General features: G+C 40.1%; 1 protein-coding gene across 3 annotated transcripts; it reads right to left on the reverse strand.

The window, feature by feature from the left end:
• Nucleotides 1–1,635: 1,635 nt before the first annotated feature.
• prkab1a (protein kinase, AMP-activated, beta 1 non-catalytic subunit, a) lies at nucleotides 1,636–16,371 on the reverse strand. Of its 3 annotated transcripts, none has more exons than XM_021602560.2 (9): nucleotides 16,266–16,371; nucleotides 15,652–15,870; nucleotides 9,066–9,225; nucleotides 8,063–8,229; nucleotides 3,555–3,648; nucleotides 3,270–3,384; nucleotides 2,944–3,077; nucleotides 2,743–2,811; nucleotides 1,636–2,571 (listed from the first exon to the last, which is right to left on the reverse strand). In XM_021602560.2, the coding sequence occupies exons 3-9, from the start codon at nucleotides 9,192–9,194 to the stop codon at nucleotides 2,494–2,496; spliced, it is 786 nt and encodes a 261-aa protein (XP_021458235.2). In that variant the 5' UTR covers nucleotides 9,195–9,225; nucleotides 15,652–15,870; nucleotides 16,266–16,371; the 3' UTR covers nucleotides 1,636–2,493. The 3 variants fall into 3 exon arrangements, with proteins under 3 accessions (XP_021458235.2, XP_036833234.1, XP_021458234.2); XM_036977339.1 differs by having other exon boundaries at nucleotides 3,258–3,384; nucleotides 16,266–16,366; XM_021602559.2 differs by lacking the exon at nucleotides 16,266–16,371 and having other exon boundaries at nucleotides 3,258–3,384; nucleotides 15,652–15,871.
• Between the last annotated feature and the right edge of the window lie 1,451 nt (nucleotides 16,372–17,822).

The raw sequence follows: 17,822 nt of genomic DNA on the forward strand, positions 1-17,822 counted from the left end.
TTTCTTGGGCCAAGAAACACAAGCAATGGTCATTAGACCGATAGAAATCTACAAAACACCAGTTTCAATGTCAACAGTGAATAGTTCCTCTGTCCAGTGTCTGTGTTCTTTTGCCCATCTTAATATTTTCTTTTTGTTGGCCAGTCTGAGATGTGTCTTTTTCTTTGCAACTCTGCCTAGAAGGCCAGCATCCCAGTTTCTCCTCTTCACTGTTGACATTGAGACTGTTTTGTTTTGCGAGTACTATTTAATGAAGCTGCCAGGTGAGGACTTGTGAGGTGTCTGTTTCTCAAACTAGATACTCTAATATACTTGTCCTCCTGCTCAGTTGTGCACCGGGGCCTCCCACTCATCTTTCTATTCTGGTTAGAGCCAGTTTGCGCTGTTCTCTGAAGGGAGTAGAACACAGCGTTGTACGAGATCTTCAGTTTCTTGGCAATTTCTCGCATGGAATAGCCTTCATTTCACAGAACAAGAATAGACGGATGAGTTTCAGAAGAAAGTTCTTTGTTTCTGGCCATTTTGAGCCTTTAATCGAACCCACAAATGATGATGCTCCAGATACTCCACTAGTCTAAAGAATGACTCCAACTGTATGTGTATATATATATATATATATACACACACACACACACACTCTGGACTCTGACATTGCTCATCCTAATATTTCTTCATTCCATTATTTTACTTTTTAGATTTCTGTGTATTGTTAGATTTTTCTGCGCTGTTGGAGCTAGGAACACAAGTATTTCGCTACACCCGCAATAACATCTACTAAATATGTGTATACGACCAATCAAATTTGATTTGATTGATATACATTTATTCAAAAAGTAATGTTCGAGATACAGTACAGTAGTTTTAGTGAATTTATAGTGTCCCAGACTCAGGCGGATGTGTTCCCAGAATAGCTTTGTGATAACATGGCATGACACAACGAACAGACACACTACTAGATAAGAAGACAAGGTAACACTGTTGAATTTCCACCAATTGGGTGAGTGTTTGGAAACATATGACAACTTTCACTGCAATTGAGCTCAGGGCAAACCAAAAAGAGTCACATTACTAGTTGTCCAAATGCAGTTTTTTTTTTAAAGTTGATGCAACAATACATCAAAATCACACATGTATACTCATGTAGATTAAACATATATGTTGTGGTTGTATGGGGAAAGACATGGTGAGAAATATGTGTCTGGAAATTAGGGCTGTGTGTACTCCTGCAATGACTCTCAAGGTCTCTATCCTTTTCACCCCAAAACATGTCCAGGAAAGAAATGTTCATAGTGCATTGGGGAAGATCATTTTTTCCCGCTGACATATTGCTATCTTCACACTTTTAGAATGCCATCTGGCTCCTTCCCCTAGGATTAATAGGGCCATGCCTCAACAAAATGTTACCTATTACTTGAACATGAAAGAATACTAGTATAACACTTCAATAGATTCACAATATTTTGGTTCAACGAATACTGTGGAAATCAGATCAAACAAAGAGGAGGAATACATTTAGATTAGATCTCCCATATGTGACACTCAAATTGATAGTCAAGGGGCTACGCCCATCTACAAGAGTTGTATTCCTACCCATACTGGTAGACCCTTTATTTCAGAGATACCACACAATAAGAATGCTATAAAATCAATTATCTTTATTGGGATAGAAATCTGGAAACAAAGAAGACAAATGTACACAACATGGTCCAAGAGGGTTACATTAACAAGGATGTCAAAGGAGCTTCAAGCCTCATTAATCCATCTCCAACTCTGCTTGTCTGTCACCGCACTGAGTTGGTCCCTTGGATTCACATGTAGGGGAGGTGTTTTAGACCATATATAGTCATTTAGAAAATATACACAGCACTATCTAATGATTACTTAACTTACTACTATTTAAATTAAACATGTGCACTGATACGCAAATGGATATAGCTGGTGAAGCATAATGATACAAAGGCACACTGGCCAAATGGCAAGTAACAGAGGCTGAAGAGAAAATCACAATAAAAAGGCAGGAAAAAAAAACTCCACTGGCAAAATCCATGATTATTACTACTGTACAGCAACACTGGGGCATCCGTCCAAAATCAAACACTGTATGGTTTTCCATGATACTGCATCTTACCTACTACTTCCTGTTATACTATTTCCTGTTCTTGTCTGATGAAGGGACCTCCTGTCATCAAGCACAGGTCACAACACAACCCTTACGTATTATCAGTCAGAATTCACCACCACCCCTAAAACGTCTCTATCCTTCCTATGCGTAACTATTCTGCTACCTAGTACTCCTCTATGTCTATAACAAAGCAAGGTTGGTGATCAGCAAATGGGATGGCAGTCATTGAACAAGAGGAAAGGCAGACTGAGGAAGATTGGGGTGATAGAAATAACTCTAAACTGAGATATGTACAGGTGTAATGCTGGAGGCTGTGCTGTGAGAAGCTGTGGTGTCTGCGGTGCAAAGGCAGAGACGCCATAGACCTCTGGTCAGATCGGCTTATACAGCAGGGTGGTGACATACTTCTTCTTGTAGCGATGAGTCGCACTAAGCACCATCACACCATCCTAAGAGGAGAGAGAAATATACAACTCCATTAGCACATACTTGACATTTACCTTCACCTCTCCAAAAGTAACTCTTCTGGGAGTCCTTCTGTTACCTCTTGCAGACGTTGAATCAATCTACTAAGGCTCCATGGCTTTGATTTAATCTTTCTGATCTCCCTGTGGTCTTACCTTGATGGACAAGGCGTAGAGGTGATTGAGCATGACATGATTGGGTTCTGGGAGCAATGCAGGGTCACACTGAAGAGGGAGAGAGAATACATCTTACTCCAGTGCATACACATTACTGTCAATTACATGAATAGCTCTCATGTCTTCATCATTGGTATTCCCATGAGGGTTTAGATTCAGTTGTTAGCGTCTTGTACTCACAGAGATTCCTGTGTCCTTGTTTAGGATGACCTGTAGCAAGTGAGGTGGGAGAATGGGCGGAGACTTGAACTTTTCTTCCTGCTTGGGTGTGTAAGGGTCCTGATGGTATGGTCCGGGAGGAGAGCTAGACAGGTCTAACTCACAAACAGATGGGAGGAGGGGCAAGTTAATAAATACAATGGGAGAGCGAACACCAAGATTTGTCTAGTTAATATTTTGCTATTGCAAGTTGAAATCTAACTTTCTAACGCCATGGAGACATTTTCCAATACAGTAGCATAACTTGAAGGGATGAACACGTTATGGATACTGACCTTGACACTGACCTGACATATCAGAGCATTTCTGTGAGTCCACCATAAGTGCATCAAACACCTCAAAGTCAGTCTTCTTCACTTGGATGACATTGTTGACTGTCCCTAGCTGGTTGGTTACAACAGGCTGGAGGACCACAAAACCAGCAATCAAACAGAGAACTCATAAACATCAAATCTGTTCCAGTCATTCACTCCCATATGCCTGTGTAAATAGCTGAGGAGACAGTTGTTCCTATAAAGCCATTACAACATGTAAAACAGAGGTCGTTCTGGTCCCCAAAACATGCTGCTCACCTCAGCTGGGTCATGGGTCCATGTGCCGTCCACATAGAACTTATACTGATGCTCCCCTTCAGGCAGATCCACAATTGCCACAAAGTTGTTCTGACTGAAATAGAGAACAAACTAATATTAAGCTTTATGAATTCGGGGGCAGAAATGATTAAATATTAAAGCATTATACCTCTCACTAAAGGTCTTCATTCATACAAAAGCTGGTTCTCTATCAGATAGGTAAGAATGGCTCACCCAGTGTTCAAGAATCACTTGTTTGAAAATGAAATAATTTCCAAAATATCACTATTTTTAGAACAAGCCATAGAAAGTTGGGTGCAATTTCAGTTTAATCCACCCGGAAAAGACAGAACAAATATTACAACAAATATTATAGTTAAACTCAAATATATTAATACATATTTTTTTTAAATGGAAATGTCTGCTCTGTCCAAAATTACAACCAACTGATTGCAACATTACCACAAAAATGGAGGAGGAAAGTGAAAGGGGGAGAAAGTAAGGAACTTTGTTTGTCGGCCCTGAATTAAAGACCATAATTGGTTAAAGAAAACTGTGATAAATAAAATGTATACCAGTTTCATTAAAGGACCAAAGAATTGACAGCTGTGTTGTATAGATGGCAAAATAGTTGGGAAGAGATTTTTGACGCACTGATTCCATGGCACATGGTTCATGAACTGATACACAAAAGGATGCCGGTTTCAAAACCTAAGAGTTATTCAATTTAAATGATTTGACAAAACTCTTGCAACATATATAATGTTATATATATGGGGGATACAACCATCCCAGCTCTGAAGATTTTGCCGCGAATAGACAGAATCATCAGATCATATGTTTTGGTACTGTCCATATGTAGCTTGTTTTTGGTCTCAGGTATGGCTGAAGAATTCAAATCAAATTGTATTTGTCACATTACACCTTACAGTGAAATGCTTACTTACAAGCCCTTAACCAAAAATGCAGTTAAGGATTTTTAAAAAAAGTATTTACTAAAATAAACTGAAGTAAATGTATAAAATAATTAAGGACAATCAATAAGATAACAGCAGCGAGGCTACATACAGGGGGTACCGGTACCGAGTCAATGTGAGGGGCACCGGTTAGTCCGGGTAGTTGAGGTAATATGTACATGTAGGTAGAGGTAAAGTGAATATGCATGGATAATAAACAGAGAGTAGCAGCAGCATAAAAATCGGGGTGTGGGTGGGGGGACGACGACAATGCAAATAGTCCAGATAGCCATTTGATTAGCTGTTCAGGAGTCATATGGCTTGGGGGTAGGAGCTGTTAAGGAGTCTTTTGGACCAAGACTTGCCGTGCGGTAGCAGAGAGAACAGTCTATGACTAGGGTGGTTGGAGTCTGGCCATTTTTTGGGCCTTCCTCTGAAACCGATTCTTAAAAAGTAGCCACCCTTTGCCTTGATGACAGCTTTGCACACTCTTGGCATTCTCTCAACCATTTCAGGTAGTCACCTGAAATGCATTTCAATTAACAGGGGTGCCTTGTTAAAGTTAATTTGTGAAATATTTGATCCAATCAGTTGTGTTGTGACAAGTTAGAGTTGTTATACAGAAGATAGCCCTATTTGTTAAAAGACCAAGTCCATATTATGGAAAAACAGCTCAAATAAGTAAAGAGAAACAACAGTCCATCATTACTTTAAGACATGGTCATTCAATCTGGAAAATTCAAAGAATGTTTAAAGTTCCTGCAAGTTGAGTCGCAAAAACCATCAAGCGCTATAATGAAACTGGCTCTCATGAGGACTACCACAGGAATGGGAGACCCAGAATTACCTCTGCTGCAGAGGTAATAAATGCTTCACAGAGTTCAAGTAACAGACACATCTCAACATCAACTGTTCAGAGGAGACAGCGTGAATCAGGCCTTCATGGTCTAATTGCTACTGTCATGACGTTGCCCTCTTTGGGTACAGCAAGCCCCATCCCCCTCTCCCTGCCTCCTACAACTAGGCTGCTGTGGTCAGAGAGGTCGTAAATTCCAGGAAGATCCTGCCCCATGGCCACACAGTATAGAGACAGAGTGAAGTTTCATAGAGAACAAAGGAATTTCTTCCACCTCACAGAACTTGAGGTCCAAACAACATTTATGTTCCGGAGAAGGTATAAAAGATCGGTGAAGAATCCAACTACGAACTGGTCCGTTTGGTACAAGTTTGAAAAACTCATGAGAGACGGTGTGGCCACATTACCATAATGCTGTTTATATAATAGCCTCAGATATGAGGTTTACATCTAATTGTTGTATAAGATGAATGAGTGAGGATGATACTATTTGTAAAATTGTGTAATGTGATTTTGGACTTTTTAATGAAGGAAACTCCAATTCCCTTTTGAGTTTAACTAAATCAGAGGACCGTCCATGAGCCCAGTTAGGGTCGGGCATCCTGGGACAGGCCCTTTTCTGCAACTCCTGAATAAAACCCCAACTTTGAGAAGTTCTCACGAGACCATGTTTTTCTCCATTACGAGAGAACAAAGGTAACAGACCATGTTTTCTCTCAATCACGAGAGGACAAAGGTTGCAGACCATTGCTGAATCTTTTAACCATACCACGTGGTTAAACTCTTAGACTATCGATACCGACAGAATAAGAATAAGTCTTTGATATTAATTACTAGTCTGCAGCTAGGAATTTGGTATCATTGAACGCGAAGAACGACAACCGCCGAAACATCCATTCTACAACAACATGAATGAATGTCACTCTGAACTATCCCCTCTAACCACGACAGAGAGAGAGAGAGAGAGAGAGAGAGAGAGAGGACGGAAACTCTCCAACAGAAACTAACTTTTCAGCAGAGATCCCGACGACACCCTGAGCGTAAATATATATATTGATTGCAATTGTTCCCGAATGAGTGAGCGTTCATGTGCAAAGGATTAGCATTTCAATGATCAACTGTGTGTTGTCTTCTCAGTCGACCCCCACTTCCCTTTCGTATATTCCCCTATCATTTCTTGTAACCATATTTACTTTGTTTGTTTGTTTATGCATTTCTGTGATTGTTTAGTTAGTTAATAAATAAATGATTTAAGACAATTGATGTATGGATGACTCATAGTGAAGACTGGGTTCGTGCAGATAACCAACAAATTCCGACGTTTGGAATGAGACTAACATGAGGTAAAATAAATAAATAATTAATCAGAAGACTATTGATCAGATATGAAAATATCTGAAAAGTTATATTAGGAAAATTATAACTTTGTAATCTGAATATTTTCCTTGGTGCCCCGACTTCCTCGATAATTACAGTTACATGATTAATCAGTTTAACCGCGTAATAATAATTACAGGGAATCTTTGATAAAAACTAAAAGTCTTCATTTAATGATAGTAAAGACACGACACTGCTAAGAAACCACTATTAAAGGACACCAATAAGAAGATAATTTCTTGGGCCAAGAAACACGAGCAATGGACATTAGACCGGTGGAAATCTGTCCTTTGGTCTGATTTGAGATTTCTGGTTCCAACCGCTGTCTCTTTGTGAGTCGCAGAGTAGGTGAATGGATGATCTCTGCATGTGTGGTTCCCACCGTGAAGCATGGAGGAGGTGTGATGGTGTGGGGGTGCTTTGCTGGTGACACTGTCATGATTTATTTAGAATTCAAGGCACACTTAACCAGCATGGCTACCACAGAATTCTACGGCGATACACCATCCCATCTGGTTTGCGCTTAGTGGGACAATCATTTGTTTTTCAACAGGACAATATTCCAACACACCTCCAGGCTGTGTAAGGGCTATTTGACCAAGAAGGAGAGTGATGGAATGCTGCATACGATGAACTGGCCTCCACAATCACCCGACCACAATCTATCTGCAATTTTAAAGCTGATCTACCCCCCTAAAATAAAATGTAAATAAACAGTAAGGGCATACATACAGTCTACACTGAGTGTATAAAACATTAAGAACACCTTCCTAATATTGAGTTACACCCCCTTTTACAAGGTGTCGAAAGTGTTCCACAGGGATACTGGCCCATGTTGACTCCAATGCATACCACAGTTCTGTCAAGTTGGCTGGATGTCCTTTGGGTGGTGGACCATTCTTGATAAACACAGGAAACTGTTGAGCGTGAAAAACCCAGCAGTGTTCCAGTTCTTGACAGAATAAAACCAGTGCGCCTTGCACCTACTAACATACCCTGTTCAAAGGCACTTAAATCTTTTGTCTTGCCCATTCACCCTCTGAATGGCACACATACACAATCCATGTCTCAATTGTCTAAAGCCTTAAAAATCCTTCTATAACCAGTCTTCATCTACACTGATTGAAGTGGATTTTACAGGTGACATCAATAAGGGATCATAGCTTTCACCTGGTCAGTCGATGTCATGGAAAGAGCAGGTGTTCCTAATGTTTCGTACATTCAGTGTATACTCACTCACAACACTGTGTGAATTGCACCAAAGGCAGGTCAACGATAATGTTATAAGTATGATGCCCTTCTCATGGCTGCTAACCCACCTCCTGGTTAGGGGAATCTTGTTGGCCCAGTTGTTGAAGGAACCGGACAGAAAGACCTCCTTTCCGCTTCCAGTCCAGCGGAACACAGTGGGGCGGTCCAGTGTGGGCCCTTTATCAGCCTCCAGGTCCTGCCGCCATGCAAGGTACTCCTCTTTCTCTAGTGAAGCCTAGGAGACAAGGGAAGAGGGAGAGATGAGTCTCTCTGTGTGTGTTTTGACCAAGGGGTAAAATACTACGTTAATACTGTAGACAATCCTCTAAGAAAACCAATGGTCCAAACCTAATGTCTCCATCTTAATCCATTCAAAAGTTATTGAAGTTTTTACCCTTGAAGGACAGACAGAATTAGTTTGGCATCCTACAGGGTGACTAAATGGAGGACAGAGAAAATAAGTGGTAATAAATCTGGAAAAATGGCATCAAGTCAGCTAGGCGGGATTCTGTGCAAGAATTAAGGCTACTGTCTACCTGACAATCCACAGGACACAAAACAATAAAGGTAAGATGGATAGGACACATGATATGTAGTATTTTCTTTTAAGATTCACGTTCTTTTTAGAATATTTCTCACAAAAACAAGCGTATCTCTGTGAAATGTCAACAGAGCACTGAGCTCATACCCAGCTTTTTATTTTCAAAGCCTTTTACATTTCATTCAGCTCATGTCATGCTCAATTAGCTTTTTAAGACCCACTGAAATAAATTTGAAGTTGACGACCACAAAATGTAAAATCCTCAACAGTTATTACGAGAAACCTGCACCACTGTCAACAGAGCTCGGTGCTTATTATCGGATGTATTAGGTTATCTTTTTGGATAGAATGTTAATGATATGATAGAGAACGACCCCAACAATTCAGAACATGAATAATCATATTTGTCTTGGTAAAATGTATTTTATAAACATAAGGAAGTTACATTTTATCACCAAAGCACATTTTCTCTGGGCCAGAGTGGTTGGACACCCTACATAATTACAGAGGTTCACTCCTGTAAAACTGACCTTGATGTCCTCTCCATGGAACATATCAGCATCCTCTGGACTGTCCATGAGGATTTTAGGCCTGTCGCCCTCCTTGGCACGGCTGTCTCGCCTGTGTCCCGTACCCATACCGGTGTTAGTGTTCCCCATGGTCCCCTGCTGTGTCAATAAGCCAAAATCACTGTGGACAAAGGTTGGAAAATTGCTTAAACTAATGGAACAGTAAAATAAACTAAAATCAATAAGGGACATCATGGACAGAGAACGTGGGCACATCCAATGACTATGCGTAGGGTAAATGCATTTGAATTTAATCATTTTTTCACAGTATCCCTTTTAATTTAAACAAAACTTTGCATACATGTTTTCCCATGGAAGAAGTGGTCAGAAAGATTATTTTTGGACATGAATGCCAAAACATTCAGGAGATAAAGGTGCCGGCGAATGTCAACTTAAATGGTCATGTCTATTCTATGATCTATATTTCTATGATTCAATGTCAGAGTGACCATCGAGTTCTTGGTCACCTTCATGACCAAGGCCTTTCTCCCCCGATTGCTGTTTGGCCAAGCGGTCACCTCTAGGAAGAGTCTTGGTGGCTCCAAACTTCTTCCATTTAATAATGAGGGTACCCTTCCCCAAATATGTGACTCGGCACAATTCTGTCTCGGAGCTTTACGGACAATTCCTTCGACCTCATGGTTTGGTTTTTGCTCTGACATGCACTGTCAATTGTGGGACCTTATATAGACAGGTGTGTGCCTTTCCAAATCATGTCCAATCAGTTGAATTTTACCACAGGTGGACTTCAATCAAATTGTAGAAACATCTCAAGGGTGATCAAAGGAAACGGGATGCACCTGAGCTCAATTTCAAGTTTCATAGCAAAGGGTCTGAATACTTATGTAAACAAGGTATTTCTGTTTTTTATATTTAATAAAATTGCAAACATTTCTAAAAACCTGTTTTTGCTTTGTCATTATGGGGTATTGTGTGTAGATTGATGAGTATTTTTTTATTTTCTTTATCCATTTCAGAATAAGGCTGTAATGTAACAAAATGTGGAAAAAGCCAAGTGGTCTGAATACTTTCCAAATGCACTGTGTATATACATATATACAGTACCAGTCAAAAGTTCAGACACACCTACTCATTTAAGGGAATTTCTTTAATTTGACTATATTCTACATTGCAGAATAACAGTGAAGACATCAAAACTATGAAATAATACATATGGAATCATGTAGTAGCCAAATAAGTGTTAAAAAAATCAAAATAGATTTTAGATTCTTCAAAGTAGCCACCCTTTGCCTTGATGACAGCTTTGCACACCCGTGGCATTCCCTCAAAGCTCTTCACCTGAAATGCTTTTCCAACAGTCTTGAAGGAGTTCCCACATATGCTGAGAACTTGTTGGCTGCTTTTCCTTCACTCTGCGGTCCAAATCATCCCAAACCAACTCAATTGGGTTGAGGTCAGGGGATTGTGGAGGCCAGGTCATCTGATGCAGCACTCCATCACTCTCCTTCTTGGTCAAATAGTCTGGAGGTGTGTTGGGTCATTGTCCTTGAAAAAACAAATTATAGTCCCACTAAGCGCAAACCAGATGGATGGCGTATCGCTGCAGAATGCTGTGGTAGCCATGCTGGTTAAGTGTGCCTTGAATTAAAAAAAAAAAAATCACTGACAGTGTCACCAGCAAAGGACACCCTGACAATCACACCTCCTCCTCCATGCTTCAAGGTGGGAACTACCCATGTGAAGATAATCCCTTCACCTGTTGAAACCAAAAATCTCAAATTTGGACTCATCAGACTAAAGGACAGATTTACACACAAACAAGCACGGTTTCTGGCTCTCACAGACCTGTAACTTATTCTTTAAGAGGCTTCTCTGTCCTCCACTCGTTACCTGTATTAATGGCACCTGTTTGAACTTGTTATCAGTATAAAAGACACATGTCCACAACCTCAAACAGTCACACTCCAAACTCCATTATGGACAAGACCAAAGAGCTGTCAAAGGACACCAGAAACAAAATTGTAGACCTGCACCAGGCTGGGAAGACTGAATCTGCAATAGGTAAGTAGCTTGGTTTGAAGAAATCAACTGTGGGAGCAATTATTAGAAAATGGAAGACATACAAGACCACTGATAATCTCGCTTGATCTGGGGCTCCACGCAAGATCTCACCCCGTGGGGTCAAAATGATCACAAGAATGGTGAGCAAAAATCCCAGAACCACACGGGGGAACCTAGTGAATGACCTGCAGAGAGCTGGGACCAAAGTAACAAAGCCTACCATCAGTAACACACTACGCCGCCAGGGACTCAAATCCTGCAGTGCCAGACGTGTCCCCCTGCTTAAGCCAGTACATGTCCAGGCCCGTCTGAAGTTTGCTAGAGAGCATTTGGATGATCCAGACGAAGATTGGGAGAATGTCATATGGTCAGATGAAACCAAAATATAACTTTTTGGTAAACTCAACTCGTTGTGTTTGGAGGACAAAGAATGCTGAGTTGCATCCAAAGAACACCATACCTACTGTGAAGCATGGGGGTGGAAATATCATGCTTTGGGGCTGTTTTTCTGCAAAGGGACAAGGACGACTGATCCGGGTAAAGGAAAGAATGAATGGGGCCATGTATCGTGAGATTTTGAGTGAAAACCTCCTTCCATCAGCAAGGGCATTGAGGATGAAACGTGGCTGGGTCTTTCAGCATGACAATGATCCCAAACACACCGCCCGGGCAACGAATAAGTGGCTTCGTAAGAACTATTTCAAGGTCCTGGAGTGGCCTATCCAGTCTCCAGATCTCAACCCCATAGAAAATCTTTGGAGGGAGTTGAAAGTCCGTGTTGCCCAGCAACAGCCCCAAAACATCACTGCTCTAGAGGATATCTGCATGGAGGAATGGGCCAAAATACCAGCAACAGTGTGTGAAAACCTTGTGAAGACTTACAGAAAACATTTGACCTCTGTCATTGCCAACAAAGGGTATATGACAAAGTATTGAGATAAACTTTTGTTATTGACCAAATACTTATTTTCCACCATAATTTGCAAATAAATTCATTAAAAATCCTACAATGTGATTTTCTGGATTTTTTTTCTAATTTTTTCTGTCATAGTTGAAGTGTACCTATGATGAAAATTACAGGCCTCTCTCATCTTTAAGTGAAAGAACTTGCACAATTGGTGGCTGACTAAATACTTTTTTGCCCCACTGTATATTAGAGGTCGACCGATTATGATTTTTCAACACCGATACCGATTATTGGAGGACCAAAAAAGCCGATACCGATTAATCGGCCGTTTTTTAAATTTGTAATAATGACAATTACAACAATACTGAATGAACACTTATTTTAACTTAATATAATACATCAAGAAAAATCTATTTAGCCTCTAATAAATAATAAAATATGTTCAATTTGTTTTAAATAATGCAAAAACAAAGTGTTGGAGAAGTAAAAGTGCAATATGTGCCATTTAAAAAAGCTAACGTTTGAGTTCCTTGCTCAGAACATGAGAACATATGAAAGCTGGTGGTTCCTTTTAACATTAGACTTCAATATTCCAAGGTAAGAGGTTTTAGGTTGTAGTTAATATAGTATTTATAGGACTATTTCTCTCTATACCATTTGCATTTCATATACCTTTGACTATTGGATGTTCTTATAGGCACTATAGTATTGCCAGTGTAACAGTATAGCTTCCGTCCCTCTCCTCGCCCCTACCTTGGCTCGAACCAAAAACACATCGACAACAGCAACACTCGAAGCAGCGTTTACCCATGGCTCCACAAAAGCCGCAGCCCTTGCAGAGCAAGGGGAATAACTACTCCAAGTCTCAGAGCGAGTGACGTTTGAAACGCTATTAGCGCACACCCAGCTAACTAGCTAGCCATTTCACATCGGTTACACCAGTCATTAGGCTGATAGGCTTGAAGTCAGAAACATCGCTGTGCTTGCGAAGAGCTGCTGGCAAAATGCACAAAAGTGCTGTTTGAATGAATGCTTACGAGCCTGCTGCTGCCTACCATCAGACTGCTCTATCAAATCATAGACTTAATTATAACATAACACACAGAAATATGAGCCTTTGGTCATTAATATGGTCTAATTCGGAAACTATCATTTCGAAAACAACACGTTTATTATTTTAGTGAAATACAGAACCGTTCGGTATTATATCTAACGGGTGGCATCCCTAAGTCTAAATATTCTTGTTACATTGCACAACCTTCAACGTTATGTAATAATTACGTAAAATTCTGTCAAATTAGTTCGCAATGAGCCAGGCTGCCCAAACTATACCCTGACTCTGCGTGCAATGAACACAAGAGAAATGACACAATTTCACCTGGTTAATATTGCCTGCTAACCTGGATTTCTTTTAGCTAAATATGCAGGTTTAAAAAATATATACTTCTGTGTATTGATTTTAAGAAAGGCATTGGTGTTTATGGTTAGGTACAGTCGTCCAACAATTGTTTTTTTCCCCCAGATGTGCTTTTGTTAAATCATCCCCCAGCGTTGCATCGATTATATGCAACGCAGGACACGCTAGATAAACGAGTAATATCATCACCATGTGTAGTTATAACTAGTGATTATGATTGATTAAGTTTAATACTAGCTAGCAACTTACCTTGGATTCTACTACATTCGCGTAACAGGCAGGCTCCTCGTGGAGTGCAATGAGAGGCAGGTGGTTAGACCGTTGGACTAGTTAACTGTAAGGTTGCAAGATTGGATCCCCCGAGCTGACAAGATGAAAATCTGTCCTTCTGCCCCTGAACAAGGCAGTTAAGCCACCATTCCTAGGCCGTCATTGAAAATAAGAATGTGTTCTTAACTGACTTGCCTAGTTAAATAAAGGTATATATAAAAAATACAACAAATATATATATTTGTTTTTAAATCGGTGCCCCAAAATACCGATTTCCGATTGTTATGATTGTTGATTTTCGATTGTTGAAATCGTCCCTAATTAAATCGGCCATTCCGATTAATCGGTCGACCTCTAATATATACACACACACAGATATATTAAATAGTTTGACAACCCCGTTTGTAAGCTTTTAAATTATATAAATCTCAAATGTGATTTTTGCAGTGACATGTATGTATGTATGTATGTATGGTGGGGTATGCAAAATAGGTCAACTGGGCAGCTTTATCCCTTGCACGTTTTGGCATTCAGGTCCCCCCCAAAAAAATCGCTTTCTGAGCATTTCTAAAATTGGAAAGGTTTCGTTCAAATAAAAAGGGGTGCTATCAAAAAGTGATTGAATTAAAATGGATTTAATCCATAATGATAGCTAGCTACAGTGCCTTCAAAAAGTATTCACACCCCTTTTCCACATTTTGTAGTGTTACAATGTTCACTGGACAGTTACTTTAAGCTGCAATATCTAACTTTTTAGGCAACCCTACCAAATTCACATAGAAAATGTGAGTTATAGGCCTCTCATTCTCCTTGAAAGACAGTCTAAGAAGTGGTAGATATGTCCTATGTGAACTATGTCTATGCTTCACGTTCTAAATACTTTATTTTCAGTTATTGAAAATATATTTCACAGTAGTTTAGATTCTCTACGCTTGTTTTGTCACATACACCAAAATCAGGCAAATTATTAGAAATTTAGCAACCAGGAAATGGCAGAGCGATTTCTGCCAAAAAATGATGGCTATACTGACACGATGCTTTTCTCCCCCCAAACAGCCCCAGCCATGAATATGCATAGCCTTGTCGAGACAACTCCGATATAAATAGCAAATAAACCATTTGTTTTTTGTTGTTGATCAAATTCAACAATCACATTGATCTCTATACAAAAACTCCTTGCTTGGTGGGCGAAAAAACACTGCTTGAGGAAGACAGATTTTCCATCAAGTGGAGCCTCGCTTTGCCGCTTCGTGTTTGTTTCTGCATAGTTCACCTTTAAAACAGGCTGACGTTTTTTGATCAATGGATCAACTTCCAATTCCGGGAAACGCAGTAAACAATACGGGAATGACGCTTTTTATAACCCTTAACGTTACTTGCAGGTGAATGGATAAATTGTTTTGAGATTATTTAAACACTTTATATTCTACTATTTTAAACAACGAAAATACATCCGCAACAGGGCCCAGATACGCTACATAATTGCAATTTGTTTTTTGGAAGGAAAATTATTTAACTCGTATTGTAATTAATTATTGGTTATATTTCATACTAGACATCTGGAAACACCGGACAGTTTAGTATCCCTGGTTAGGGTGCTGTGTTAACGTAGCTAGCTAAAAACATTAGCTAACGTTCGCTTTACGTTACCAAGCAATGTTTAGTATCTATGTCAAATAATTTGTGTGTGCGTCCCTGGGGTAAAACTTTTCCACATGATCGGATATTAAATGTTTTACCGGGAACAGATAATAGATGCGTGCTGTGTAGGAAATCGGGCAAGCTCTTTTCGAGCTGCTGCAACCGATGGATCATAGGACGCTATAGCTAGCGAGCTAAAGTAAACAGCTAGCTCCCTCTGTGGCTATATCTGATTTAACGTTGACAAGAACCACAAACTGAGAAGGAAATATGAATATTGAAAACCATACCTTAGAATTGATGTCAGTTTACACCACTAAAATGCTCGTCTTTTATTTGACAATTTTCCCACGTTCTGTTGTTGACAACACAACCTTCCTCATCATTCCAGGGCGCCCCGCCTCTTTTCTTTCTTGACGGTCAGAGAGCGCATGCAGTTTCACTTTCTTACCACCTGGTGGAAGTGTCGACCTTTAATGGGCTATCAAGGCTCAGTCCAGCAGGGAAAGCTAGATTTCGAGGACATAAAAGTTATAACCATCCTAGCTAAACACTCATTATTTAAGCATTATTTAGACATTATTTCAAACATTTTCCTTGTGTATATCTACAGTCACATAACAATGTATAATCCCTGTGCTGAAAGTCAAACTAGTAGTCCTTGTGTTTTTCATGGAGGTCTTTCAAGTCAACTTTACAATCATGATGACGGGCAGTCAAACAAACAAGAATGGTCACTTGCTTAGAAACTCCTGATATGGTTTTTCCAACACCCTACAGCTCTCAGCAGCTTGTGAAATAGCTCTGGCTGCACTGTCTGGTGGGCCCCTATCTTCAGTCCGTCTGAGTGTGAGGAGAGCTACAGAGGAGACTGCAGATTATTCTGTCCCTGTTTTATCCTCACCTTCTGCATGTCCTATATGCCAGTACAAATTACTCCCTTTCCAGCCTCCCTCCATAATACACAAACAGAAGGCTAGTGAAGGGAGGATGTCTCATAATGATGCCTGAAATGGAGAGAATGGAATGGTATCAAACGCATGGAAACCATGTTAGATGCGTTTGATACCAGTCCATAGCATTCCGTTCCAGTCATTACTATGAGCCCATCATCCCCAATTAAGGTGCCATCAGCCACCTGTGATACACACACTCATCCACTCATAAACAGACACACTCATTATACACAGTTACACATATCTCTGGAGCTGGAGTCTTATATCTCCCTCTCAAACTTTAAGCATCAGCTGTCTGAGCAGCTTACCAATCACTGTACCTGTACATAGCCAATCTGTAAATAGCACACCCTCTTGCTCTTTTGCACCCCAATATCTCTACTTGCACATCATCATCTGCACATCTATCACTCCAGTATTAATGCTAAATTGTATTTATTTTCACCTCTAGGGCCTATTTATTGCCTACTCTTCTACATTTGCACACACTGTACATAGATTTTTCTTTTGTGTTATTGACTGTACCTTTGTTTATGTGTAACTCTGTGTTGTTGCTTTTGTCCCACTGCTTTGCCTTATCTTGACCAGGTCGCAGTTGTAAATGAGAACTTGTTCTCAACTGGCCTACCAAGTTAAATAAAGGTGAACATTTTTTTCTAATAAATGCACTTATCAAGACAGACACGTACACACTCTCTCTCTCTCATGCATAGGTCAGGTACACATATACAGTGCCTTGCGAAAGTATTCGGCCCCCTTGAACTTTGCGACCTTTTGCCACATTTCAGGCTTCAAACATAAAGATATAAAACTGTATTTTTTTGTGAAGAATCAACAACAAGTCAGACACAATCATGAAGTGGAACGACATTTATTGGATATTTCAAACTTTTTTAACAAATCAAAAACTGAAAAATTGGGCGTGCAAAATTATTCAGCCCCTTTACTTTCAGTGCAGCAAACTCTCTCCAGAAGTTCAGTGAGGATCTCTGAATGATCCAATGTTGACCTAAATGACTAATGATGTTAAATACAATCCACCTGTGTGTAATCAAGTCTCCGTATAAATGCACCTGCACTGTGATAGTCTCAGAGGTCCGTTAAAAGCGCAGAGAGCATCATGAAGAACAAGGAACACACCAGGCAGGTCCGAGATACTGTTGTGAAGAAGTTTAAAGCCGGATTTGGATACAAAAAGATTTCCCAAGCTTTAAACATCCCAAGGAGCACTGTGCAAGCGATAATATTGAAATGGAAGGAGTATCAGACCACTGCAAATCTACCAAGACCTGGCCGTCCCTCTAAACTTTCAGCTCATACAAGGAGAAGACTGATCAGAGATGCAGCCAAGAGGCCCATGATCACTCTGGATGAACTGCAGAGATCTACAGCTGAGGTGGGAGACTCTGTCCATAGGACAACAATCAGTCGTATATTGCACAAATCTGGCCTTTATGGAAGAGTGGCAAGAAGAAAGCCATTTCTTAAAGATATCCATAAAAAGT

The sequence above is a fragment of the Oncorhynchus mykiss genome, chromosome 5, assembly GCF_013265735.2.
Source record: "Oncorhynchus mykiss isolate Arlee chromosome 5, USDA_OmykA_1.1, whole genome shotgun sequence".
NCBI classification, from domain to species: Eukaryota; Metazoa; Chordata; class Actinopteri; order Salmoniformes; family Salmonidae; genus Oncorhynchus; species Oncorhynchus mykiss.

Bases quoted from the DNA above. Each gene is read 5' to 3' on its own strand.
- prkab1a (XM_036977339.1), bottom strand. From the start codon at position 9,194: ATGGGGAACACTAACACCGGTATGGGTACGGGACACAGGCGAGACAGC. The intron at 8,230-9,065 runs GTCAGTTTTACA...CTTGTCTCCTAG, and splicing joins TCCATGGAGAGGACATCAAG to GCTTCACTAGAGAAAGAGGA. The intron at 3,078-3,257 runs GTCAGTATCCAT...TTTGTGAGTTAG, and splicing joins TATGTCAGGTCAGTGTCAAG to ACCTGTCTAGCTCTCCTCCC.